The sequence below is a fragment of the Microcaecilia unicolor genome, chromosome 9 (assembly GCF_901765095.1).
Source record: "Microcaecilia unicolor chromosome 9, aMicUni1.1, whole genome shotgun sequence".
NCBI classification, from domain to species: Eukaryota; Metazoa; Chordata; class Amphibia; order Gymnophiona; family Siphonopidae; genus Microcaecilia; species Microcaecilia unicolor.
The window spans coordinates 209,538,521-209,566,349 of record NC_044039.1 but is presented as its reverse complement, the minus strand read 5'-3'; the positions used below and the strand labels follow the sequence as shown (position 1 = coordinate 209,566,349).

At 40.7% G+C, this 27,829-nt stretch overlaps 1 protein-coding gene across 1 annotated transcript in view; it reads left to right on the top strand.

The window, feature by feature from the left end:
• The window catches only part of PSMC1 (proteasome 26S subunit, ATPase 1), a 34,109-nt gene that overhangs the window by 2,051 nt on the left and 4,229 nt on the right, over positions 1–27,829 (top strand). Inside the window, exons 2-10 of the mRNA XM_030214629.1 lie at positions 730–783; positions 2,561–2,657; positions 6,781–6,905; positions 9,932–10,117; positions 12,092–12,220; positions 14,094–14,190; positions 18,510–18,699; positions 20,341–20,492; positions 24,996–25,150. Coding sequence (XP_030070489.1) covers positions 730–783; positions 2,561–2,657; positions 6,781–6,905; positions 9,932–10,117; positions 12,092–12,220; positions 14,094–14,190; positions 18,510–18,699; positions 20,341–20,492; positions 24,996–25,150 — 1,185 coding nt within the window. The remainder of the gene's footprint in view (positions 1–729; positions 784–2,560; positions 2,658–6,780; positions 6,906–9,931; positions 10,118–12,091; positions 12,221–14,093; positions 14,191–18,509; positions 18,700–20,340; positions 20,493–24,995; positions 25,151–27,829) is intronic.

Sequence of the window (27,829 nt, the reverse complement as noted above, 5' to 3'; positions counted from 1 at the left end):
GCTCCATTGGATTTCTTTTGTTAGGTTGTATGAAGATGGTTGTAATGGCTATAATTTTTGGTGAAACTAATATTGCTTTTGTGTGTGTGTAGCAAGGTGCACAGGTTCTCACAAGGCACCTTTCCGCTAGTTTTGCTATATTTGTTGAACATATTCTCAGTAAACACACCAAAAATTGGAGTATGTCTAATAGTGAAATCAGACATAATTTTGATGTTAACATTTATTGAAGATCTGTTTGCACCGATGAGCCTTGGTTGGCCAGGGATAGCTGGCCGCTCGGCCAGCGAAGAGAGCCACACACCTCGACCAGAGCGCAGACAGAAGGGGGCCACCTTACTCCTATAGTGCACTGCACATTCGTGGGGAACCCGGTGCTAAATCATTCTTCATTTATGGAAAGTATTCATTTACAGAAAGGGTGGTGAAAGCGTGGAATGGCCTCCTGACGGAGATTGTGGAGAGAAGGACTGTGTCAGAGTTTAAAAAAGCATGGGACAAGCGTGTGGGATCCCTATGGAAAAGGATGAGTTAAGGATTACGGAGGATGGGCCATTTGGCCTTTATCTGCCATCATATTTGTATGCTTCTTTATATTGAGACTAGTAGGTTGTCAGGGTGATGGTTATCGTGTACAGACAGTCTGCTGTTCGGATGTGTTTTAACAGTTTTCCTCTCTCTGCTGCCCAGAAGTCAGTTTAATACTCGATTAACACTGTTTTCTTTCAGGGTCAGAGTCAAAGTGGAGGACATGGTCCTGGAGGAGGCAAAAAGGATGATAAGGTATGATCCCACATGATATCTGTTGAGCTGTAAACTTCTCTATTCAGCTGCTGTGGAGGTGGAATTTGAATGAAGAAAATATTCTTGTTCACATGTCAGTTTGCTTCATTCTTATAATTTCTGAATCCCTTTAAAAGTTTTGTTTTAAATGTGATTGCAATAAATAAATAATAATGACCTGATCCATCTTAACATGCACACTGATAAACAAAAAATGCAGAGCTTAGGCAGTAATAGTGTCTGTCTTCCAATGACGTAGCAAGAAACCAGTCATTTGCAGTAGAAATTTGTGTTCTCAGAATCAGATTGGAGAGAACAGAAGTGTTCTAGCTTAAAACAGTAACTCATTGTACTTGCTGTTCCATACACCAATCCTCGATCACTGACTTAGTAATATAAATAACTTTCACTTATTTCGGAATTATTCTCTAACTATAAAAAACAATTTCAGGCTCTGGTTTAAACAAGATTCACTTGTTTTCTTTCCAACCCAAAGGAAGTTGGAAAGAATTATACACAAGGGGACCGAGAATGTCTGTCTGTCTGGAGACAAAATAACTGAAATTTTGATAGGGTACAATGCAAGTTGGTATGTGGGGAAAACCTGGTTAAAGCACTCACCCCAAATTTAAAAACTGGGCCATCAGTTCCAGAGAAGTAATTCCCCGCTCCCCTGAGGAGAAGATTCAGCTTCTGTAGCATATACACTTACATGCAGTGAAAACATTGCAACTAGGGACTTGTTCCTTTCAAACCACCTCTTACTGTTCTTTACGCACATGCACACAAACATACATGCACTCACACACAGACATATCAACCCATAAACAGAAAAACATACTGCATATACAACCACACACAGAGACAAGACATAAATGAAACACACGCATGCAGAGAGGATGGAAAGAATTCCATGATCGTGCTCTGCATGCATTTCTCACTTGTTCTTTTATGTTCAGACTTGGGCACCATTGCTTTCTATTTGTACTATGTAACGTGAGAACACGCAGACAGGTTCAAGATTCATAAAATAGCATTCTTTATATTCTGCCTTTCATAGTACCTCCAGACAGGAAGGAAAACAAATTAAAAAAATAAATAACCAGGAGAAAATATATGAGGTAGAGGGTAGGTATAATAGTGTCCCATTTTGAATCCCTTTCTGGAACTCTGTTACTACCTTCCTACTTTCTGAAAGACATGAGTATATTCGGTATCCGTTTGATTTGACCCCTCATCAGGTAAAGATAGAACTGCACACATTCTGGAGTTTTACTTGCAAGGTCAAGAACCAAGAGAGGCCAATTTTATCCTTTTAAACAAGGTAGATTTTTTTTTTTAATTGTGATCTGCTTTCAAGAGCTGTGGTCCATTCAGCAGGTCAGAGAAGAAAGCTGCAGACAATTCTTGAATAAAGTAGACAAAATGGAATAACTGTACATGTTTTCCTTGCTAGATTAATTTGATAATTTTCTGCAAACAAGGTATAGGTTAAAAGTTTATAACAGCCACTCAAGTGTTCTCATACTTATCACTAGCTAACGTGGTCCTTTCCTTTATAATTTAGGGCCCTGTTTACAAAGGCCAGCTAGCGTTTTTAGCGTGTGCTAACCGTGTAGATGCCCATAATAATATTCCTGTGGGCGTCTGCATGGTTAGTGCAGGTTAAAAATGCCAGCAAGCCTTTGTAAACAGGGCCCTTAGTATTGTATCAGCCTAGTGATGACAATTACTGTAAAACAAAAACAAACTACGCAGTGTTCATTTACCTTTAAAGGATAAGAAGAAGAAATATGAGCCTCCTGTTCCAACCAGAGTTGGAAAGAAAAAGAAGAAAACAAAAGGGCCAGATGCTGCCAGTAAACTTCCCCTGGGTATGTACATTCTTAAACACCATCTGTAGCCTAGAATGGGCCATTCGGAAGGAAGGGTAAATCAGAGTGTGAATCCTTCTGCTGCCTTTTGCACTAGTAAAGTAGCTGGGTTGTAAACTCATTGGTGCTTGTCAGCATGCTGCACAGAATAAAATTACGTAACACATAGACAAAATACAGTTTAATGGGACAGAGTCAGCAAGGGTTTAGCCAAGGGAAGTCTTGTCTCACCAGTTGGCTTCATTTCTTTGAAGGTGTAAATATACATGTGGATAAAGGTGAGCCAGTTGATGTAATATATCTAGATTTTCAGAAAGCTTCTGACAAAGTTCCTCATGAGAGACTCCTGAGAAAATTAAGAAGTCATGAGATAGGAGGCAACGTCCTTCTGTGGATTAGGAATTGGTTATTGGACAGAAAACAGGGTAGGGTTAAATGGCCATTTTTCTCAGAAGAAGGTGATTAGTGGCGTCTTGCAAGGATCTGTACTAGGACCGGTTTTATTTAACATATTTATAAATGATCTGGAACTTGGAACGATGACTGATGTGATTAAATTTGCAGATGGCACAAAACTATTCAAAGTTTGTTTTTGTTACATTTGTACCCCGCGCTTTCCCACTCATGGCGGGCTCAATGCGGCAGGCAATGGAGAGTTAAGTGACTTGCCCAGAGTCAGAAGGAGCTGCCTGTGCCGGGAATCGAACTCAGTTCCCCAGGACCAAAGTCCACCACCCTAACCACTAGGCCACTCTTATCAAAGCACATGCAGATTGTGAAAAATTGCGTGAAGACTTTAGGAAATTGGAAGACTGAGCTTCCAAATGGCAGATGAAATTTAATGTGAACAAATGCAAAGTGATGCACATTGGGAAGAATAATCCTAGATAATTACTTTATACTAGGATCCACCTTAGGAGTAACCACTCAGGAAAAAGATCTGGATTTCATTGTAGACAATATGCTGAAGTCTTCTGCCCAGTGTGTGGCAGCGGCCAAAAAAGCAAACAGGATGCTAGGAATTATTAAGAAAGGGATGCAAAATAAGACCAAGAATATTATATAATGCCTCTGTATTGCTCCATGGTGCAACCTCACTTTTATTGCGTTTCAATTCTGATCACAGTATCTCAAAAAAGATATTGTGAAATTAGAGAAGCTTCAAAGAAGGGCAACCAAAATAATAAAGGATATGGAACTCCTCCCATATGAGGAAAGGCTAAAGAGTTTAGGCCTCTTCATCTTGGAAAAGAGACTGCTGAGGGGGGATATGATTGAGGTCTACAAAATCCTGAGTGGAGTAGAATGGGTAAAAGTGAATTGATTTTCACCCTTTCAAAAAGTACAAAGACCATGGGACACTCAATGAAATTACATCGAAATACTTAAAAAAAAAAATAGGAGGGGGGGGACATAAGGGGGATAAAGAGTAATAAAAAAGTGTTGATATTGCAGATGTAAGTAGTGATACAGTATGTTTACAATTATCTATGTATGGTTTGTTTATACTCAATAAGTATAAATAAACATTAAAAAAAAAATAGGAGGAAATATTTTTTCACTCAAAAAATAGTTAAGCTCTGGAACTCGTTGCCAGAGGATGTGGTAACGGCGGTTAGCAAGGGTTTGGACAAGTTCCTAGAGGAAAAGTCCATAATCTGTTATTGAGATGGACATGAGGGAAGCCACTGCCTGCCCCAGAATGTTGCTACTATTTGGGTTTCTTCCATATACTAGTGACCTGGATTGGCCACTGTTGGAAGCAGCATACTTGGCTAGATGGACTGTTGGTCTGACCCAGTATAGCTATTCTTATATGGAAGTTCTAGTACTTTGCAGGTGTCAGCACTACATAACAGTTGTATGACTGTTAGTGCAGGAAGGTAAAATCCTGTCTGCTCATTTCCAGTGGGGAAAGAATCTAAGTGAAGGATTAGCCTAATGATTAGTACAGCAGCCTGAAAACAAGGGGAACTGGGTTCAAGTACCACTGCAGTTCCTTGTGACCTTGGGCAAGTCACTTTAACCCTCCATTGTCCCAGGTACAAAATAAGTACCTGTATGTCGTATGTAAACTGCTTTGATTGTACCCTCAGAGAGGTGGCATATCAAATCCCATCTCCTTTCCCTTTTAATGTGTTTTTGTTTAGTTTTTACTACAGAACGCAAAAGGGGTGTGGAAACATAAGATATCTTAATGATAAAACAAAGTTCCACTAAAAAGGAAAGAAAGGCCTCAAAAAGCTCCAGGTCAGCACTGACCTAAAGAGCTGTATTGTTCACAAGGATCCACTCTTCATCATTGGCAAAAACCTTCCAATTTTCAGTCTAATGTTTCAGTGTTACGTTAAACTTGAAAGCCTCAAAATACCCAAAAATTGTGTCACACTTCTCTCGAACATCAATGCGCAATAAAACAATTCATTTTGTGCACACTTATCAGACTCGGCTTCATTCATCTCATATGAGCCAGCTCATGATTCAGAAGTTCCCTATGACCGACGATGGCCAGCGTTTCGCAGTTCTGTCTGCTGCATCGGGTTCTAATCAACTGGGGCTGTCAGTAAAAAAAAGAGAATCAAGGAAAATCGTTCTCAAACCACAACGGTCACACTGAAAAATATCAAATTGCTTACTTCTCTTCACAGCGCTATCACATCTAACTGCTTATTAAAGGCTCATAGACACAGTCAAGATGGCGACCACTTTATAACAAATATGGCGTTGGATGCCCTCATACATTTCAACCAGTCAGTCTCTTCAAAAATAGCACCATTCAATTTGAGAGTTTAAACCCCTCGGTTCCAGAAAATTAAGAGTGAAAATCCACTTTTGTTCTTGCCTTAGCAAGACTTTTCAACACTCTCCTCCTCTGTTTAATGGAGCAATCTATTGTAGAACTACACAGAGCAAATCACTAAAATTATGATTGGCATGAAAACAGTGGGCTGCCACCGGTAAATCCGAACCTCGTGTCTGGAGAGAACTTTTATGTTCAGTCAGTCTTACGGTTAGTCTCCTTGTAGTTTGTCCAATGTACAATTTACCACGTGGGCAAATCAAGCAGTACACCACATGATCGGACTTACATGTTATGCAGTTCCTCAGCTCATATTTCTTCTTAGCGATTGGATCAGTAAAGACGTCTCAATTGTAATCTTGCAGAACATAACAGTCACCACGCTTAAAGTGCCCCTTCTTCACTTGACTGATCTCTCTGAACACATGCGGGATTTGGTAGCACTGCCGGGCACAGTCTCCTTCAAATTCCTGCTATGAGTAAAAGCAAATTAACTCAGAATTTGAAAAGACAGGAATAGTCTAGCGATGGCAGACCATTGTTTTCATGCCAGTCATACTTTTAGTAATTTGCGCTGTGTAGTTCTACAATGAATTGCTCCATTAAACAGAGAAGGAAGCTCGGAAAGTCTTGCTGAGATAAGAACAAAGGTGGATTTTCACTCTTAATTTTCTGGGAGGGGGTTTTAAACTCTCAAATTGAGAGGCTGATTGGTTGAAGTGCGTGAGGACATCTGATGTCACATTTGTTATAAAGCGGTCGCCATCTTGACTGTGTCTATGAGCCTTCAATAAGCAGCTACATGTACTAGCGCTGTGAAGAAAAGTAAGCGATTTGATATTTTTCAGTGTCACTGTTGCGGTTTGAGCCTGATTTTTCTTGATTCTGAATTATTGACAGCAGTAATGATAATAGAGAACTTTGAAACGCTGGCCATCGTTGCTCATGTCGGACTTCTGAATCGTGAAGCTGACTCGTATGAGATGAATGAAGCCGAGTCCGCTAAGTATGCACAAAATGAACTGTTTTAGCATACATTGTGCATTGATGTTCGAGTGAAGAAGTTTGACGTGATTTTTGGGTGTTTGGATTTTTGAGTCTTTCAAGTTGGAACTTAACACTGAAAAATTACACTGAAAATTGGAAGGTTTTTGCCAATGATGAAGAGTGGATCCTTGTAATCAATACAGCTCTTTAGGACAGTGCTGACATGGATCTCTTTGAGGCTTTTCCTTCCTTTTTAGTAGAACAATTTTGTTTTTTTGTTTAGTTTTTACCTGTGTGGGAATAATGGTCTAATTGTGGTGAAATCTATTTTCTCAGTTACGCCTCACACGCAGTGCAGACTGAAGTTACTGAAATTAGAACGAATTAAAGATTACTTGCTGATGGAAGAAGAGTTTATCAGAAATCAGGAACAGATGAAGCCACTGGAAGAAAAGCAAGAGGTGGGTTAACTGGAAATATTACCAATAGAATTAAGTAATAGCAGTTCGATGTAGAAGATCTTAACAGCAGCACAGAATATTTGTTATGACTGCTTAGAAATTTAGGGGTCCTTTTACTAAGGTGCGCTGAAAAATGGGCTGCGCTAGTGTAGGTGCGTGTTTTGGGTGCGTGCAGATCCATTTTTCAGCGCTCCTGTAAAAAAGGCCTTTTTAAAAATTTTGCCGGAAATGGACTTGCAGCAAAATAAAAATTGCTGTGCGTCCATTTTGGGACTGAGACCTTACTGCCACCCATTGACTTAGCCGTAAGGTCTCGCTCAGTAACTGTGCAGTAATCGTCTACATGTGTAGAACGACGGTATCCACCGCGCGCAGGAAAATAAAAATTATTTTCCAGCACGCGTAGCAGACGTGCATAAAAAACGAAATTACTGCCCAGGCCATGCGGTAGCCGGGCGGTAACTCCAAATTAGCGTGCATAGGACATGTGTAAGCGGCTTTGTAAAAGGGCTCTTTACAGCTTGCGGCTGAATTGTTGGAAAAGTAATTGGAGCAAATTTGACATGGAGAATATTTTTTTTAAGGTCTATGATGTATAGATCTTACAATTGGTAACTACATTTTGATTATTTATTTAATACATTTATACCCCACATTTTCCCGCTAGTTGCAGGCTCAATGTGGCTTGCACAAATCTGTAGGAAGGCTACAGAACAGAAAAGTACAATTAAACAGTGTAAAAGTAAGATAGTAAACATCATTTAAACAACAATATGTAGAAGATAATACAGATAATTAGTGTCCATGAACCTTGTTGAACCTGGAGAATAAGCCTTCTTGAACAGGACAGACTTCAGTAATTTTCTGAAATTTAAGTAGTTCTGGGTAGATTTAACTGATTTGGGTAGAGCATTCCACATTTGTGTGCCTATGAATGTACAGTTGGAAGTGGATTTGTACTTAAGGCCACCACAATCTGGGTAGTGTAAATTTAAGTAGGTTTGTGAGAGACTGGATCTATTTCTGGGTGGTACGTCAATCAATTCAAGCATGCAGTCTGGAACTTCCCCGTAAATGATCCTGTGGATTAGATGGGCTTTGCTTAGTGAGGTGGATTAAAGTCTTTTGTTCACTGCGTGTGACTATAGAAACCGCTTGCTAATAAGTGGTTGGAAAAAAGCTGTTTATTTGACTGGTTTTAATTTGATGAGTTGCAACATTGTAGAACTTTCCAATGAGCTCTCCTGCTGAGATACAGGGACTAGTGAGAGGGTTGTAAAAAAAACTAAACTAAATTTAAAAAATTATGTATAGAAATGTCTCACTGGGTTTTGGAAACATAAAAGTAAACTATAATTATGTCAAGAGAGGTTTCTGTATTCCAGCCCCCTCATATCTGTCAAGGGTGCGGTACTGTGCAGCTTTCAAAATTACTTTGCTTTTGAGGTACATAAGCTATACCAAGGATCATTTAGCACAATTTACATAGCTATCAAGGTTGATTATCCAAGTTTTGCTCTGGGAGCTGCGAATTTAGAGGCTGACCGAGTTTCAGTTACAGAGCGGAAACCAGCCGAAAGGTTATTTTTAACTTTTGGCCATATTTTTCAGTTTCAATTGGAAATAACCATGTGTTTTCAGTGGAAGCTGAAAGTTTGGGCTTTGTCCCATTTGTTTCCCCCTCCACCCCCAGAGGCACTGCTGGGCCTGTCTCGCAATCCCTGGTGTTCTAGGGGTGTAGTTGGGGTAGGAGCGAACCACAGTTACTCCATTCTGGCTCTGCTCTCAAAATGACTGCCATGACTGGGGCATCGCTCCTTCCCCGATGATACCTCCTAGACCACCAGGGGTATTCTTTGTTCTTTTCTTTGTACTGTGTTTGCAAGTAATGCAGTTATGATCTTGCCCTATAGTTTATGTTCTCCAAATAAATGCTTTTGATACAAAATTTTGGTAGCAATTTAAGTCTGTAAATTTGGGATGTTGAGCATTTTAGGGATTTGCTTGTCTGTGGAGTTATGATAGTCATTCAGTGTGGCACCATTCAACCACTGTAAATGCACTGTGGCTTTTAATTTGTTGTTATTAGCTGCAGTCCATGTGTGTGGAGGATATTTTGCTAGGAGGTAAAATACGGTCTTTCATTATTTAAATTATATTCTGGCTTGGGTACTGTGGGTTTAGCAGAGGAATACAGACTGCAAACTCTGGCAATCTTCAGCGCCCTTCGCTGGTTCACATTCACACAACCAATCTTGAGTTTTTGGTTTTGGCTTCCATTTCGGTCTGCCTCCATGCTAATTATTATAAGAAACAAAAGGTCTTCTTTTACAAACCCGTTCGGCAAATGAGAGGCAGCCCATAGGAATTGAATATGCTTCCTCTCATTTGCCGCACAGGAATCTCTAGTGCGGCTTTGTAAAAGAAGCCAAAAATGAGCTGCTTACCAGGTAGTTTAAAACCAAGCAAATTGTTTGTACAAAAGTGTTGGATATACATAACGACTTGGACATTTTTAGTCTGTCCACCAAAATCTCTTAATATTCCACTACTTATTCCTACTGTTTGTAAAAACAAATTAAAAAAAGATTTTATTATTTCTCCCTGTCTTTGAAATGAAGTAAGAAAGTTTAGAAAAAGTCTGTGGCTTCGTAAGAACGTAAGCTGCATCAGACCAAGCATTGAGCCCAGCATCCTGTCACAACCATGCAGCAAATTCCAAAAAAGTAGATCTATTTCTCATAATTCATTTGCAGTGATAAGCGATGGTTCTCCTAAATCCATCTGCCTAATAATTTGTGGACTTTTCCTCTATGAATTTGTTTGAACCTTACTATGTTGGTCACCATACATTCCACAGCTTTAGTTGTGTGCTGCACCTGCTGTTTGTTTCATAGAGTGTTGTCTTGATTTAGTGGTTTTAGAAAGGTTAAACCATCCCTTTATTTAACAGTTCCACCCCACTGACGGTTTTATAACCTCTTTTTCAGCAAGAAGAATCTGTTAACTATTCTTCTGCTTTTCAGGAAGAGAGGTCCAAGGTGGATGACCTTCGAGGAACCCCTATGTCCGTGGGTACGTTGGAGGAGATAATTGATGACAATCACGCTATTGTTTCTACCTCTGTGGGGTCGGAGCACTATGTCAGTATTTTGTCTTTCGTGGACAAGGATCTGCTGGAACCAGGTTGCTCTGTTTTGCTGAACCACAAAGTAAGTATTCTTTTTTTGTTTGTTTGTTTGTTTTGTTATTATAAACTTGAAGTTTGATTTCAAACAACCCATGAAGCCAAGTTACATAGTAAGTGGTAACAAACATAGTTTACACTAGTAAAAAAAGCCCCGTTTCTGATGGAAATGAAACGGGGGGGGGGGGGGGGGCTAGCAAGGTTTTCTTCTGTGTGCATGTGGGAGTGTGTGTGTCCCTGCCCTCTGGCCTCACTCCCCTCCCCCCTCAGTCCTTCACTGTTACAGAGCGAGTGATTTGATTTCGTGCTCTGCTGTTTTCCTTCACTGACTGTTTGTGTTACAGAGAGGGCGGGGCAGACACTCATGGGGAAACCGGATATCTCTCCCCCTTCACACTTCCGGCTGGAGGCTTCATAGAACGTTGGTGTTGCCTTTTATATAGAGAGAGATGCATTCCAAAAAACTTTTAAATCTTATACTCGATAACAATTGAACAACTGATATTACAGTATGTTATGCAATATAACTGGTAGAAAGAATACAAAACAACATTAAATGCAGCCTTCTTATCGTTATTGCTTAATGTTAAAGTCGTTGTACATGTGAGCAAATCTCAACATTTAGGTCGACCTAAGAGATGATCGACCTAAATGTTGAGATGGTCATAAGATACCAGACCTCTTACACCTCTTTTATTGCAGTTTGGCTGTGTTCTTGGGGTGGGAGGTATGTAGGGGGAAGGAGGGTTGTTGGGTTTATTATAATTATTTATTTATTGCATTTGTATCCCACATTATCCCACCTCTTTGCAGGCTCAATGTGGCTTACAATATATAGTGGATAGTGGAAATGAGAGGAGAGTTGACATTGGTGTTACAGAAGTATTTTGGGTTCCATGGTAATGGAAAATATGATAAAGATATAATATGAGGCGCTTTTAACAATGCTTGCTAGATATATGTGGGGATTTCATATGTTTTAGTCATTGTGGTATGTCTTGTCGAAAAGATGGGTCTTCAGCAGTTTTTGGAAGTTGGTCAGTTCATAGGTCGCTTTTAGGTTACGTGACAATGCATTCCAGAATTGCGTGCTCATATAGGAAAAGGTTGATGCGTGCATTAGTTTATATTTTAGGCCTTTGCAGTTTGGGAAGTGAAGATTAAGGAATGTGCGAGATGATTTCTTGGCATTCCTGGGTGGTAGGTCAATCAGGTCAGACATGTAAACTGGGGCTTCGCCGTGGATGATTTTATGTACTAGGGTACATACTTTAAACATGATGCGTTCTTTGAGTGGTAACCAGTGTAGTTTCTCTCGTAGGGGTTTTGCACTTTCGTATTTTGGTTTTCCGAATATGAGTCTGGCTGTTGTGTTCTGGGCTGTTTGGAGTTTTTTGAGTATTTGCTGTTTGCAGCCAGCGTATAAACTGAGAAGATTTTGTTATATTTATTAAACGCTTTCTGTTACATTCTCAATAAAAATTGTTTAAAAAAAAACTCCATATGTTGTAAAACTTGCGGATACAGTTCTCTGGAGTGGAGGATTAGCCTAATGGTTAGAGCAGCAGGCTGAGAGCAGAGGAAGTCTGGTTCAAATTCCACCGTGGCTCCTCGTGATCTTAGATAAGTCACTTAACCCTCCATTGTCTCATGTAGTCTTACATTCAGGTACGGTAGGTATTTCCCTGTTCCTAGAGAACTCAGATTGTAAAGCATCTTAAGCTACAGCTGAAAATGTGTGAGCAGAATCCCTTCCTCCTTAATACATATTTTGACTCTAAGCTAGTAGTAAAAAAAAATGTATTAAACTAAAAAGATATTACCTTATTTTTGTTGTTTATCCGTATTAGAATTAAATGGTTAGTAATGGTGCAGTTTGGGTTTTAGGCAAGAGCCCAATGGAGCAGTTACTTTTTTATAGATAATCTGCAAAATGTGGACTGATTGATTTAATGGTCTTTTTTAGAAAGGAAAACATTTTGCTCCCTCCTCTTACTAGGTCCATGCTGTGATTGGCGTTCTTATGGATGATACAGATCCTTTAGTCACGGTGATGAAAGTGGAGAAAGCACCCCAGGAGACTTATGCTGACATTGGTGGGCTGGACAACCAGATTCAGGAAATTAAGGTAGATGAAAGAATGGATTCAGGAAACTATTTTTCCCATTGCCTGTGCTGAAAGTATTTTTGTTTAAAACAAATTTTTACTGGACATCGTTTTTAAGTCTTTATAAGTTTTTAGAATACTACAAAAGTAATATATATGTTTATAAGAAATGAACAAGCACCATACAGTATAACCAATAAATCGTCAAACATTTTCAAAAACTAAAATAAAAACAATAAAACAAAAAAGCAGAGCAAGGATGTCTGTTTTATTTTAAAGCATCACTGTTAATAGATCATTACGATTTGAAAGATGTGTTCACAGATCACTCAGTTTCAAAAGGCGCTCTTCACCCACCTCCCTCTGCCACCAGCTCCTCCTACCTGCTTTTTCTTGGCTCTTTTCCACTGGTACATGCATGTAGAGTTTCACAAATGCAACTTGTTGCCAGGAATTTAAAGCATAAAACTCTGCATATGCACAGATGAAAAGGGCATGTAATCGGGAGCAGAATGTGTTCTTGCACTTCTGGTAAAGAACACACACAAAATTTGCTCTAGGTATAAGGCCAAAAGAGCCCCAAATATATATATATATATATATATATATATATATATATATATATATATATATATATATATATACTAGAGCTAAACGTTTTGATCATTTCACCCCTCTATTTCGTGATGAGCACTGGCTACCCGTCTTATCATATTTCCTACAAATTACTTTTATTGGTCTGACGAAGAAGGGCAACCTTCGAAAGCTAATCAAGAAATGTATTAAGTTATGTCCAATAAAAAAGATGATATCTTAATTTCTTTTCCATGTTTTATTTTGTTTTTATTTCTATTGATTACCTTTAAAAGTGGACTAACACGGCTACCACACCTCTCTACCTAAAAAATTGAAGAGCCTCCAGTTATAACCTACCCTAGAGTACAGTGTTGCATAGGGACAGAAATTTCACCCACACATTCACGCTAAGATCCATTCCATCCCCACCTGTATCCACAGGAGTCGATGCTATTACTTATTTGCTCCCAGCCCCAACAGCCACCTGTGGGGTTTTTTTGGATGGTTTTCACTATTCAGCCAATGAATGTTCCAAGCCTCAGTCTGGTGTTCCAGCTGCCTGTGTGCATTCCAAGCCTCAGTTTGGTTCTCGGTCGCCTCTGTGCATTCCAAGCCTCATTTTGGAGTCACCAGAGATTTTGACTTCACTTCTGCGGGAATCCCATGGCAACTTCTTCCATTCCTGCAGTCTGCATTCCCATACAGCTCTGTACCCTAGACTTCAGAAAACCCATTGTTTTTAATAAAGCCCAAGTGATTATTAGAGTGAATACAGGACGTTTTATTTGTTACCTGCCGAGTACGATGGGATGGCGCTACATATAAATGCTGTAAATAAATAAACCTGCTTAAACCATGCAGAGTGCTGCTGAATATTGGCTCAGATTGCCACAGGCTGCCTGGGTTGTCCAGGGATGTAGTTGGGGAGAAGCCGGCAATTATGGGGGCAACAACCACATTCGGTTCTGGTGCCCACGTAGCTAAGCGAGCAGATAGGACTGCATAAAAGGCAGTTCTGCCTTTGCTGGCTTAACTATGTAGCTGCTGGTACTAAATATCAGCCGGCACCCACATAACCTCTGGGTCACTACCTGTCCTGGACATGGCTTGGCATTGAATGACCGGGCTTAAATCCGCTCACAGCTGTCCACAGCTTAAAAACCACTGACTACCCTGGCCTCATATCAGCCGAATAGAGCTATGTTGTCTCACTGGACTGTTCTACAGCTTTTTTTAAAACAGAACACGGATTGATTTACTTGGCTGTGAAATATTTTCTTTGCAGTTAGAAGTAATTGTGGACTTTCTGTAATTTCAGGAGTCTGTGGAACTTCCTCTGACTCATCCTGAGTACTATGAGGAGATGGGCATAAAGCCACCCAAAGGAGTTATTCTATATGGCCCCCCTGGCACAGGTATGCTTCGGATTTGTACTGTACAAAGGACTGTAGAGGGTACACATCACATCAGCTTATGTATCTACAATATAAACACTTGTTATAAACGTATCAGAGGGCATTATGCAATTCTTATTAAATAATCTATTAACAAAAACAGGAACTTGGGTAGTAGATTTAACTGGCAAAACAAAATTATCCTTAGAAGCCTGAATGTTACAGAATGAAACATGAGCAAAAAAGCTGGATGCGTGTCAGCTCTGAGTTGTGAACAGAGAGTTAGATCACAAGAATGGTCACTACATCCCTTAGCTGCCTTCTGACCTGGATCATTCACCACTACAATGTCTTTTACTAAAGGTGTGGCACTCTACACTTCTGAAGATGCTAGCATGCCTTGTACTTTGACGTACAGTGATAAGCTTGGGTCCCCCACATTTACTACTTTATGATGTTAAATACTCAACCATGTTTCTTCATCATCCCTCCAGACCAGTCCAGATGTGTTCATTTACACTCTCCTGCTGGCAGATGCAGATTGAGAACCACTGGTTCTAAAATGGATCCTGTGCAATCCACAACTTGCCTGTATGTCTCAGTCTCTAGCAAGATGATAGGTGAGCTAACTTGTGCAGACTGGATCTGGCTTGGTAGAGTCCTTTCTGTGGCAGCCCCCTGGGCAGTTGTTTTGTGCTCCATATATATTGAGTTTCTGGCTCATAAGTCTCTGAGGACAGGGGGAGCTTATTACCACAGAGGGTTCGTGTTGAGCACCACTACTTAAAGGAGGAGCCAGCAGAGCCACAGAACTTGTGGCATTGTAAGGCAAACATGACCAGTGTTGGGCGGCTTATGGTAACGAAGTTGTTGTTTTGCAATTTGTGTATAGATGCCTGTTCTGGTATGTGCATGTGATAATATTTGAATAATGGTCTATACTTATGGCTGTGATTTCAGGACAAGCGACATCACTAACGTTTTAAATCCCAGTTAGTATATATGCTAATCTCAACTTTGTCAAATGTTTCAGACATGTCTATGTGCTTGCTTCCATGATATAACTGGTGATGGCACAAGGAAAGCAAGTTTGATCCAGTGAAGACTAACTCAAAATAACCTATTCCTTAGTTGGGCTCTAGGATTACCGTAGTGAAAATGCGACCATACCATGCCTCTGTGGTTATGTTCCACTAATAAAAACAATTAACTGACTTTCTTGAAAGGATTATATAAACTTTGGATGTATGACTAGGGATACAAACATACACTTATTTATTGAACGTCACAATTCCTCATGTATAGCCACAAAAGAACCTTTTAGGGTTGATAGTGGTCACAATCAACTCCTTTTATTATGTCATCACAGGAACAAAATATAAGAAAACCAATAGACTGCATTGGGGTCTTATAGCCTGTTATGTTTAAACAGAAGAAATCTGCATGAATCAAAATATTTATTTTTATTTTGACTTATAAAACCACTTGTCCCTGAAACATGTCTCAAAACAGAATAATCCATTTGTGTATCTACAATGTAAAAACTTCTACAAAACAGATGAAGTGAAGATGTGATTCCATATGACCCAATGAAAGAGTTTAATTTTACTTCCATTTAAATTCAGTATATTCCATCTTTATAACACCAGCTATGGAACTCTTTGCCGGAGGATGTGGTAACAGCGGTTAGCGTTCTAGGTTTAAAAAAAGGTTTGGCCAAATTCCTGCAGGAAAAGTCCATAGTCTGCTAATGAAACAGACATGGGAAGCAACTACTTTCTCTGGGATTTGTAGTATGGAATGTTGCCACGATTTAGGTTTCCGCAGGTACTTGTGACCTGTCTTGGCCACTGTTGGAAACAGGATACTGGGCTTCATGGACCATTGGCCTGACCCAGTATGGCTACTCTTATGTTCTAAGTCAGCAGTTCAGGAAGAAAAATACATAGGTACACAGCTATTTGATAGTGGGAACATAAAATGAAAGATCAATGCTAGACAGATGTAGAGAAGGAAAGGATGAAGACAAGAGGAGAGAGAAGTGGAAAGGCCAGCCTGGAAAAGAATTTGGAAGACTGACTCATGGAACGTGAAAGCAAAAAAGACTGGGACCAGCCCAATTAGAAAATTAAATTCCCAGACAACAAAGGTAGAAAAGAAAAAAAATATTTTTATGTAATACTTTGTAAGGACTGAGATGTACCTGCTTTGTAAAGTGTAATTTTTTTTTCTTTTTTCTATGTTTATTTTGCAAAGTACAGTATTACACTGAGTCTGGCTTTCTTGTGCATAGTGGAGGGGGTCTCTATTTGTATGGTTTTTTGTTGTTGTTTTTGTGGCTCCCTATTCTGTATTAGATGAGGGTCTCCCATGTTCTGCATGTGCGACTGAGATGAAGGATTCTACTAGCATGTAGTGTCTGTGTAGGAACGTGTAACAGTGCAGCTTGTTCCAGTTTCCCAACAGTAGGTATATTGGTGCTCTAGAGTCCAGTGTAACATATATAGCACTGTCTTCTCATAGGTGGGTTAGGGCTGTTATGGTGTGGTAAGTTTGGTGTTCTAGGGCACTGTTTCCCAAATTGGACCTGGAGTTACCCCCTTGCCAGTCAGGTTTTCAGGATATCCACAATAAATATGCATGACATTGATTTGCATATACTGCCTCCATTACATGCAAATCTTTTTCATGCAGATTCATTGTGGATAGCCTGAAAACCTGAATGGCAAGGGGGTACTCCAGGACCACCTAGGGAAACACTTCTCTAGGACCCAGTGCAATATTTGTAGCACCGTCTTTTCATAGTTGGGTTAGGGCTATTATGGTGGTGTAAGTTTTCAGTATAGGTTTTGGTGTCATTTTGCAGAGTTTTGTGTCCTATTTGAAAGTAGGCTGTGGGGTAGGGACTGCCTTTGTTGGCACTTGTCACACAAAATAAAAATGCTCAGGACTAGTGATCTCCACATCCTGTAGAGTCACCACACAAACAAAAGCCTATCTGGTTTAAATAAAGTGTCCAGCACTGGAAGGAGTGTATGTGCTGTTCCTAGAGTGATGGTCACAATTTTAATATTTTTACTTGTAATTAAGAAGACAGGTTGCCTGCTCTGGCCAGTCCAGGGATCTCTTCTGCGTCCTGCCTCTTGATGTAACTTCCTGTTTCCTTGTAGGCAGGATACAAAAGAGACAGCCTGTATTAATCATTGCCCAACACAGGCACTGCTGTCTAGCCGACACCAACCAGCGCCTATTTTATAAAAGTCTGCTCCCCCTGATGTCAAAACCTGGCTACGCCTCTGCCAGCGGGCTTTGATCCTGGCAACCTGAGTTCAATTCCCACTGTGAACTCCTTGTGACCTTGGGCAAGTCACTTAACCCTCCATTGCCCTAGGTACAAAAACTTAAATTGTGCACTGCATACATCTAGTAGCTCTATAGGAATGATTATTAGTAGTAATAGCAGCATATATCATTTGGGGGTGACCAGTGGCCAAGGCTCGCAGCCTTAAAAGCACTTCAACTAGTGCCCAAGATGTGTCTGGGGTACAGCATAATTTGATTCCACCACAAAAGATTTGTAGAGTGGCCATTTGGTTGTTGCCACACTTATTTATACAACACTATAGGCTAGATTTGTGTGGACACGTCAAACGACTGTTGGGGCTAGTGTTTGACAGCAGGCTTCTCTGGGACTTTCCCTTGATAGATAGTGCTTTGGTACTTCTCATGTATCAGGATTGGTCTAGAGGAACAATGAAGAAGAAGAAATTAGATATTACCTACTACTTTTCTTTCCTCGAGTCCCTCTAGACTAGTACAGAACCCACCCATGTTTAGGATTAGAGAAGTCAAAAAGAAATATTTTTAAAAATAGGAGCTAGGAGGATGGTGGTCTCACTAGTCTCCATTTTTCCTCAGGCTGCATAGTTTAGTTGAAGAGTTTATATTGATTATTTGTTTCTTGCCCAGCTTCGTCATGAGAGGATTAGTTGTTGCATCACTTCATTAGAGAAATACGAGCTGGTTGTGGACAGCAGAGAACCATTTATAGGGTAAAGACTTTTAACCAGTGGTTCTCAGTCTCCATCAGCTGGCAGGAGAGCATATATCCCACACATCTGGATTGGTCTGGAGGGACTTGAGGAAAGCTAATTAGCAGGTAAGATTTCGTTTCTCCCTGTGTAACATTCTAGGAAAAGTCAGAGCAATAACATTTAGCTCTGTGAAGTATGACATGGTGTAGAACCAAAGAAATAGTATTATATTGAAGATTTAAATTTACTGATGCAATTCTCGCTAAAAATATAATTTTTTTTTCTTTCTCCAAACAAAAAAAAAAGGTAAGACTTTATTGGCCAAAGCAGTAGCAAACCAGACCTCGGCAACATTCCTGCGAGTCGTTGGCTCTGAGCTTATTCAGAAATACCTGGGTGATGGGCCAAAGCTGGTGCGCGAGCTTTTCAGAGTAGCCGAGGAACATGCGCCATCCATTGTTTTCATTGATGAAATTGATGCCATTGGTACAAAGAGGTAAAATGTTAATTACAAATTCCTTTCCACAGAACAGAAGAAAACCAAGGTATCTTTTTATTACCTAGACAGGTTATCAAAACAAAAGCAGTATATGTTTAAGTATTATGCAGGTAGCAGTTGCTTTTGGAAAGGGGATATAATTCCTGTAAAGGGAGTTAACCCAGTGGAGGGCTGTTTTTTTTTTTTTTCTATAGAACTGCTTCTGTTTTGTGCCACTGGGGAAATTCCTGGTGAATTTGAACATTAAGGGTCTGTCTGGAAGCTTCCTGTAGCACTGCACTAGCTACTGTTTCATATTAAGACATGCATCAGACAGAGTAGACTATTTCAGTAACTGTTTCTTCCTGTCTAATACATGCAGATGTCTTTAAAGGAGGAGAAAGGGGGTCTCATAAATCACAGGAATCTAATGCTAAATAGCAATTCAGAAATGTATTGCTATTTTCTTGTGATTGTAAATAATGGTAGGTCTATGATTATTTACAATCCATCCCACATTATAAAGAAACTAAAACTCACTTGTTTTAAACATATAGGAGGTAAACGTAGTTCTTAAGCCTTAAGAATACACCTTCAGAAATGGACCGCTTATAAAATACTGACCAGCGATATTTATGCATCATAATATGGCTTGTACTTTGCCGGTAGGGAGTGCACAACATACATTGCGTTGTGCTCATACCTAGGCAATGGGCATTTTACATCAGCTGTAGGGCTGGTGTAAGAGATTACACCTTAAACTGAGGTGTGTTTTCAGCCACTTATGCTAGTATTTTATAAAGAAAAGTAGGTATTTTATTAAATAGACACTTTTAAATGGCGCTTTTAATAAGTGCCCTGTTAAAAAATAAATAAAATTACTCTCATACTGGTGTTGTGTTTTCCAGTAAAGCTGGGCTCACCTCTTTTTGTTCCTTACGTCCTCTCATGAGCACTTTGTTCGGCACATCAAAATCAAATGGGTCATCCATTCGTTCCATCAAATGTTTCCGGACGTTTTAGAGACTTAATGTTTAGTGGTGTTGGCCCCACAATTTGGAATACTTTTCCCTTATCTTTTGTCTAGAAACCAAATCTCCCTTAAAACATACTTATTTCAAAAAGCTTTTACGTTTTGAAATAAGTATGTTTTAAGGGAGATTTGCTTTAGCTATGCGCTGTCCGCTGTTCCGGCGCTGCACAGTTTGAACTGGGCAAGAATATATGTATTGATGTTTCACTCTTTCATGTAAGAATATTGTATTTCCTTTTTCTATACTGTAAATTGTTTTTTTATTCACCGCTTTGATGGTTCTCCCTGAACGGCTTATCAAATAAAGTGAAACTTGGAACACGCCTTTGTCTACAGCTACGCACATTAGCTGCCCGGCCTCATACCATCATGGTACCATTCTGTTTCCCTTTACTCGTCTTTCTGTCCACGCTACTTTTGTTTCTTCACACTTTAACCCAGTTTATTGTAGTACCACCTTTCTGTCTAGTATAGCAATGGCCATGTCAGAGGCTCCAATTTCCATTTAATTAAATAAAAGTATTGTTTTGGGCACAATTTTTCACCAGCAAGGCATATGTAATCTGTAGGCAGCTTCACCTGACTTACTGTGCTTGACCTCCCTTTTCCCCAACCCTTTAATGAAGGTACGACTCCAATTCCGGTGGGGAGCGAGAGATCCAGCGTACCATGTTGGAGCTACTGAACCAGCTAGATGGCTTTGACTCCCGAGGAGATGTAAAAGTTATCATGGCCACAAACAGAATAGAAACCTTGGACCCAGCATTAATCAGACCAGGTGTGTTGCATTAATAAGGAGACCCACAAGGAATACTTTTGACTGTAGAAAGTGTGCTTAAATTTTGGATTTATATTTGAATGTTCTGTTTTATGATAAATCAAACCATTACAATGCCCGAGTCCATCTCTACACAGTTATAAATATCAAAAGCTATAAAAGGCATTCTTTATATTCCACAGGATACTACTACTACTTAACATTTCTAAAGCGCTACTAGGGTTACGCAGCGCTGTACAGTTTAACAAAGAAGGACAGTCCCTGCTCAAAGGAGCTTACAATCTAAAGGACGAAGTGTCAAGCTGGAAACATTTTCTATCCAGCTTTACTGGCCAGCAAACTCTTCCTTAAGTGCATGTTGTGCTATATATCCGTATGAATGGAAGTCCTACTCTAGCATAAGATTTGGTTTACAAAAAAACAGTTTGCAGCAGTTTTACTAATATGTGCTAGACAGCTCTAACTGACTCGGCAGAGCAGAAGCAGTATACAGTCTACAGTAGAAAAGGAAATGAACTACAATAGAGTTAGTACAGCAATGCAAACATACAGAAAGTTAAAGTGGGTCAGGCAAGGTAACAGAACAGGTGGATGAGGTAACAGGAATAAAGCTTCCTCTGGTGCTCCTGGTCAGTGTGCCTATAGAAAAAGCCACATCTTTAGCTCAGCCTTAAAGCTTTTAAACAGGGGATTGCTGCGGATGGGGAGAGGAAGGTTATTCCAAGAGTGAGGTGAAAGGAAGAAGGCACAGTGCCTAGTTGATTCCAGTTGTGCGTATTTAAGGCTGCACAGAACAAGATGGTGGTCATTTAAAGAGCGAAGAACCCTAGCAGGCAAATAGGGAATTGTGAGAACAGAAGATAATCGGGTGAACCTAATCTAAAGGCCTTAAATATTGTTGCTATTTTGTGAACGATTCGTTGTTCTAGGGTTAACCAGTGACGGAGTTATGTGATCAGTACAACGAGCATGACAAAGCAGTCGGATGGCTGTGCTCTGGAGGGTTTGCAATTTCGGTGATTTTTGTATAGCCATGAACTCATTGTGTGTTTGCATCTGAGTAATTACAGAATGGGTTCATATCCGTCCTGTGCAGGTGGTATGCGAATGTGTGTATTAACGTGCTACTTACCCTACCACAATTCATCCAGAGGGAGTGAAAACTTCCACAGTATTACCAGGGCCCCATCGGTTCCCACCTCCCTTTCTCTCTGCATCCTTAGAAAAGCTCTTGTGGCTGCTGTCTGTGGTAGAGCAATCAGAGTGAGGCTGTGAACAGATTAGGCAATGCTGTTGTCAGCACACTCAGTCTTGGGACTCGGGAGCCATGGCACTGCTCTCATCCAAGGCCATGAAGGCCAGCACAGTAAGAGGCAGAGGAGCCTTGAGTAAGTTCCAATTTCTGATGTAGAAATGTGAATATCTTCTTCCAAATGAGATATCGCACATTCCAGTCACCCAGCTTTGGACTATTTCTACCTGTTCAACTACCTTCCCCTCCCCCTGCAATACAACTACCTCTCTTCAGATCTCCACCTCCCACAGCCTCCAGATTAAGAAGTCTCTTTATCCTGAACATCTATCTGTGAGTAAATTATCTGTGATTTATTCAATAAAAGAGACTTCATAAAATAATAGAGACTTCAGGTGATTGCTGTGCCAGGGTTATGCTCCATGATATTGGGGCTTCTAATTACCAAGCTCCAAGAGTCATGACAGTAACCAGTCAGAGAGATTTTTAAGAATAAGTTGGGCAGCAGATGCAGGGTCAGAGTCCCATCTAGTTAAAATGCTCTTTCGAGGCAAGTGACTATTTGAAGAAGATCTCAGGAACTTGTGAAAAAACTGGGGCATATTAAGCCACAGCGGTTGCCGAAGGGTAAGCCGAAAGCCTCGGGGCTTTCAATTTTGAGACAGCAGACGGTACTGGCCTGGTTGTAAGCAACACGGTCTGAAGTCCTCCTCTGTCGCTTGAGCTCCCACTGCCCCCAGAGCTTGGCCATGATAGAGTTTTGGATAGTGTTATACTCTGGTGTGGTCAACCATTTTCATACTCTGTTCTTTTCATCATGGCCTTCCTCCGGGGAGGTCTTTGGGTGGGGTAGAGGAGGAAAGAGGTCTAGCAATGAATACGCTAAAGAAACATGTAATGGAGGCAGCTGGAGTGTGCTGTATTGTTGCTTCTTGATATTCCCACTGTCTAAAAGGGGTGTTTTCTCCTTTGACCGCTTGTTTATTTGGTCTTCTGAATTGGGTTCTTGTTTTGATTCTCTGAGCTGCTCCAGCATGCATTCTTGAGAGATCTCTTGGGGTTATATCCTTGAAGATTAGTGGCTCAACAAGATGGATTCCCAAGCTCTGTGTTCCTTCCTGTGGGAAACCCCTTCTGTGCTTCACCAAGGCAACAGTTTCGATTCAGATGATGCCATTTATTTTTCCGGAGATGATTTTGGCTGTTCATGCAATTCAGGTAGATTTGTTGTCTTCATTCAGGAAGGAAGACTGCAGAGAACAGTGTTTGTATCTTGCTTTGTCTTGACAGGCTTAGAGTGTTGTAGAGATACTTGGTACTCAGTGTCTTTGGAGGTTGGATTGATTTTTATCTTGTTTGGAGGAGTGAAGGAAGACTTAACTTCATCTGATTCAACGAGCACACATGGGCTCAAGAAGACAATATATTCTAAGTGTACTCAAGGGGCACAAGCAGGAAGTTTAGCTCATTAGCCAGAGGTCAGGCAGTTCTCCATCAGTATTGTGCCTTTCTTCCTCTCATCCTAGAGATAGCCTTGTCAGGAAGGACACTGCTTTCAAGGCAGGTGTCCAGGCATGTACGATTGTAATCCCACCCATTACTGGGATTACTTTGCTAATCCATTCATCTGGACTGGTCTGGTGGATTATGAGGAAGGAAAACATTGGTCTTACCTGATCATTTTCTTTCCTTGAATCCTTCCAGATCAGATCAGAGTCCCTGTTTCTGATGAGTTTGGTTTAGCTTAGTGTTAGACATTTCCATTGTGGGCCGTGGGACCCCCCCCCCCCCCCCCCCTCCCCTTTCTGGCAAGTATAGTCAGGAGAATCTACATTTGCTTTGTTACAGATTTAAAATTGAAGTAGAGCTGATTACAGTGTGCACTTTATAGGGCAAGAGCTCACAAGCATTTGTTCTGTCTCCATGTGCTGGTAAGATTGACATAGCCCATTTGTCTGGACTTGTCTGATAGATCTTGAGGAAACAAAATGAGCAGGTAAAACTGAATATTTCTTTTCAGTTTGTTGTAGAATATATTCTGATGTATGTTTATTTATTTATTACATTTGTATCCCACATTTTCTCGCATAGCAGTAGGCTCAATGTGTCTTACAGGTTCCGGAGAGGAGAGTACTAACTCCGGGAATATATATAGAGTGGAAAATAGAGTAACAGTAGGTGCAAGGAAGCTGATAAGGTTCCGGAAAAGAGCATACAACTCTGGGACGAATATATAGTAGCAATATGGAGAGTAATCCCAGTGAGGCTGATAAGTCTCCGGGGATGGGACTACAGCTTCTAGTGAGCAATACAGAGTAGGAGAAGGGTAGAAGTACAGAGTGGTAAAATTCGTACAGTTTGAAGTAATAGGATTATGTGGAAAGGGTATTGTTCATTTCTTACATCAAAAGATCTGATGCATTGTTCATGAATTAGTTCGGGTCTGCTGGGTAGGCTTTCCGGAAGAGGTGAGTCTTGAGGTCTTTTCGAAATTTTAGATGGGTGTTCACAGTTCTAATGTTTCTAGGTAAAGTGTTCCAGAGCTGGGTGCAAATGTAGGAAAAGCTGGATGCATACGTTGATTTGTATTTTAGTCCTTTACAGTTTGGGTAATGCAGGTTTAGAAACGTTCTTGATGATTCGATGATGTTTCTAGTTGGTAAATCGATAAGTTCGGTCATGTAGGTTGGGGCCAGACCATGGATTATTTTGTGGACCAGAGTGCAAATTTTGAAGGCTATTCATTCCTTGATTGGTAGCCAGTGCAGTACTTGCGTAGGGGTTTAGCACTTTTGAATCTTGTCTTTCCGAAAATGAGTCTTGCTGCTGTGTTCTGCGCGGTCTGGAGTTTCCTTAAGATCTGTTCTTTGCATCCCGCATACACGGCGTTACATTTGTCAACATGTGATAGTACCATTTTGTTTGAATTATGTTACGGAAAGTTTCCCTTGGGAAGAATTGTTTGATCTGTTTGAGTTTCCACATTGCATGGAACATTTTCTTCGTGGTGGCAGAGGCTTGGCTCTCCAGGGTTAGGTTGGTGTCAATAGTAATTCCAAGGATCTTCAGTTTGTTAAAGCATTCTTTATTTTTTGAAAAACAGTCCAAATATTTATGTTTTGCATGCCTTTCCTCTTGCTAGCACCACTAATCTTTTTGCAAATCATAGCCATTTAGCTACCGATAAACATTGACCTTGGTGATATGACTTTTCTTTAGAGAGATTAAGTTGGATGTCTTCTAATACACAGGGCGCATTGATCGAAAGATTGAGTTCCCTCTGCCAGATGAAAAGACCAAGAAGCGCATATTTCAGATCCACACAAGCCGGATGACTCTGTCAGATGATGTAACTTTGGATGATTTGATTATGGCTAAGGATGACCTTTCTGGAGCAGATATTAAGGTGAGAGTCTGGAGCATCTTTGTTGCTCGCTGAAATTCTCATTACAAAACAAGATGTCTAGCCCAGCTGCAGAACTGAAACTTGCTTTGGTCCTGGTTGTCAGACTTCTGCTAAGGCACAGCCTGAATTAAACTGAGAATGAGGATAGGGAAATGACTGGCTGATTTCAGTGACTTCCCTTCCGCATTCATATTCCTTATTGATGGGGCCTGTGCTAGTTATGTGTGTAATCTGAGAGAGCCTTTTGGCATAGCTGATATTTTTCATTCAGTCATCTGAAATTGATGTCATATCAGTAACTAATCCTCTTCCATCCACCATGCAGGAGAAAAGGCAGTTTTATACAGGTAATGTAGCCCTTCTGAGCACTGTGGTATACTTCAGTGTAATCTGCAGTGTGCATTTGGTCATTTTAATGGTCACAGTTTTAAATGGCAAGTCAATTCAACAGACTTCAAATAAAAACAAGTTTGAAAAACAGAATAATATATCACAATCCATATAAAACATCATGCAGCCAATAGCTCTTAACCCCATGCTATGGAGCTGTATAAGGACCTCCTAAAGATTGTACTGCTTCCCCCAAATAGAGCCCATTCAAAATCCACTAAAATCATCCTGTTAGTTCTGGAGGTTCTTGTTTTCAAACCCATTATAAGAGTTGCTTCATAGCCAGCAGCCACTCACTATTATATCATAAAGCACACATAGCAGTAGCAAAATTACTTTCTATTATGTAGTTTCCCACTATTCCAGAACCTGTGGGATAGTTGTGTCCATCAACCAGCAGGTGGAGATAGAGAACAGAAAACTGAGCTGAGACATCTCTTTTGACATCCAGTCCAGCTGTTCGATATTTTCTATCTCCAGCAGGTGGATGGACACACTTTTCAGCTTCTGGTCCAGTTGGTCAACTGGTTCCCAGTTGAACTTTGCCGGGGTCTTGAGTTTGCAGAGTTATATCTAGAGGTCTTCAGATCCCTGTCTCTGGTGCCCCGCAAATTTACTTCTTTCTTCCCTTTACCTCTCCCCCCTGTTTCCTGTGGAGCTCTCTTTTTCCAGCACAAGAACATAAAAAAAAAATAAGAAAGGAGAAGGAAAGAGGTTTGCTGGAGAGCATGGTACAGAGTTATCAGTCCTGAGCCTTTCTCATTTATAGTGAGACTGTGAGCTTGGGGGAGCAGCCAACAGTGATATGTCTGACTAAAGTTTGACACATAACCACTCCTAGGGCTACTTGATGCAGAGGAGGGATCCTGACTCACCGCTTGGGGCACATTATGCCGCCCTTGTGACGGGGTGAATGGCAACTCCTGTGGAGGCAGTTAAGCGGTGTTCCTGCTGTTGGGGCGTTGCAGTGTGCGCAAGCTGGGAATCCCGCAGGACACAGAGAAAACGATCAGTGGCAGCACATCTTCACACTTGGCGCAGCATCTGAATATGCCAGGGTCTTCAGGCTGGGGGCCGGTGCACAATTTGATGCAGGACAGCGCGGGAACAGGCACCATTTTGTCAGGGCCGAGGAGCAGCCTCTGACCCTGCGCGGAGCACAGCCAACATTTTACAGCCTCAGCGCCTGATAGAGCTTTTGGCATCATCGGGATCTTTGTTTTTGTTTGTGGATTAGGAATTGGTTATTGGACAGAAAACAGAGGGTAGAATTAAATGGCCATTTTTCTCAATGTAGGAGGGTGAGTAGTGGAAAGCTATAGAGAATTTGTACTGGGACCATTCTATTTAACATTTATAAATGATCTGGAAATTGGAACAAGTGAGGTGATTAAATCTGTAGATGACACAAAACTATTCAAAATTTGTCAAAACACTTGCGGATTGTGAAAATTTGCAAGAAGACCTTAGGAAACTGGAAGACTAGGCATCCAAATGGCAGATGAAATTTATGTTTAAACTTTTTTTATTAACATCACACTGTGGTACAAAAGATTGCATTCTCAATACCAGTATTAGATGTGATCAACCACAAAGCCAATAAACTTCATACAATGATATCAAACATTGTCTTATTCCCCAGTACACTCCCCCCCCCCAATCTATTCAACTTACTTCCAACTCGTACCTAATTATAACCCCCATCCCCCCCCCCCACCCGCTTTCCCCATGAATCTCCTTTTTGAACCATTGTAACATAAAGTATTAACAGCCTTTTAACCTTGGTTCAACCATATCTTCCATGCCAGTACCTAAAATGCCCTCCCCCCCAACCCCCTCCTCCTCCCCCAACCCTCCCCTCTTCAGCATTGGCTTTCACAACCCAGGAGCTGACACTGTCTCCTTCACTTTCACCTTTGGGACCACTTTCCATAAACCATTCGCTTTCAGAACCTGACTCCTTGAACGTGGAGATATTCTATTCAAATAGGCCCCCCATACCCTTATAAATCTTTGCCTTCTCTTCGGTGTGTACCGCCGAATTCCCTCAACATAAGTTCATGAAGTTTATTTCTCCAGTACCAATATGAGGGTGCCTTATCTGAGACCCAGTGGTTGAGAATACATTTTTCCCCCAGGATACAGGCCTTACTTAAAAAGGATTTTTCTTCCTGAGACCCCTGCTCCCACATTACGATCGAGCTAAACATCACCCGCTCAAAGGAAAAATTTACCTGATGCCGCAGGACCCAAGTCACGAACCGGGAGAGAGCTATCCAAAACACCTGA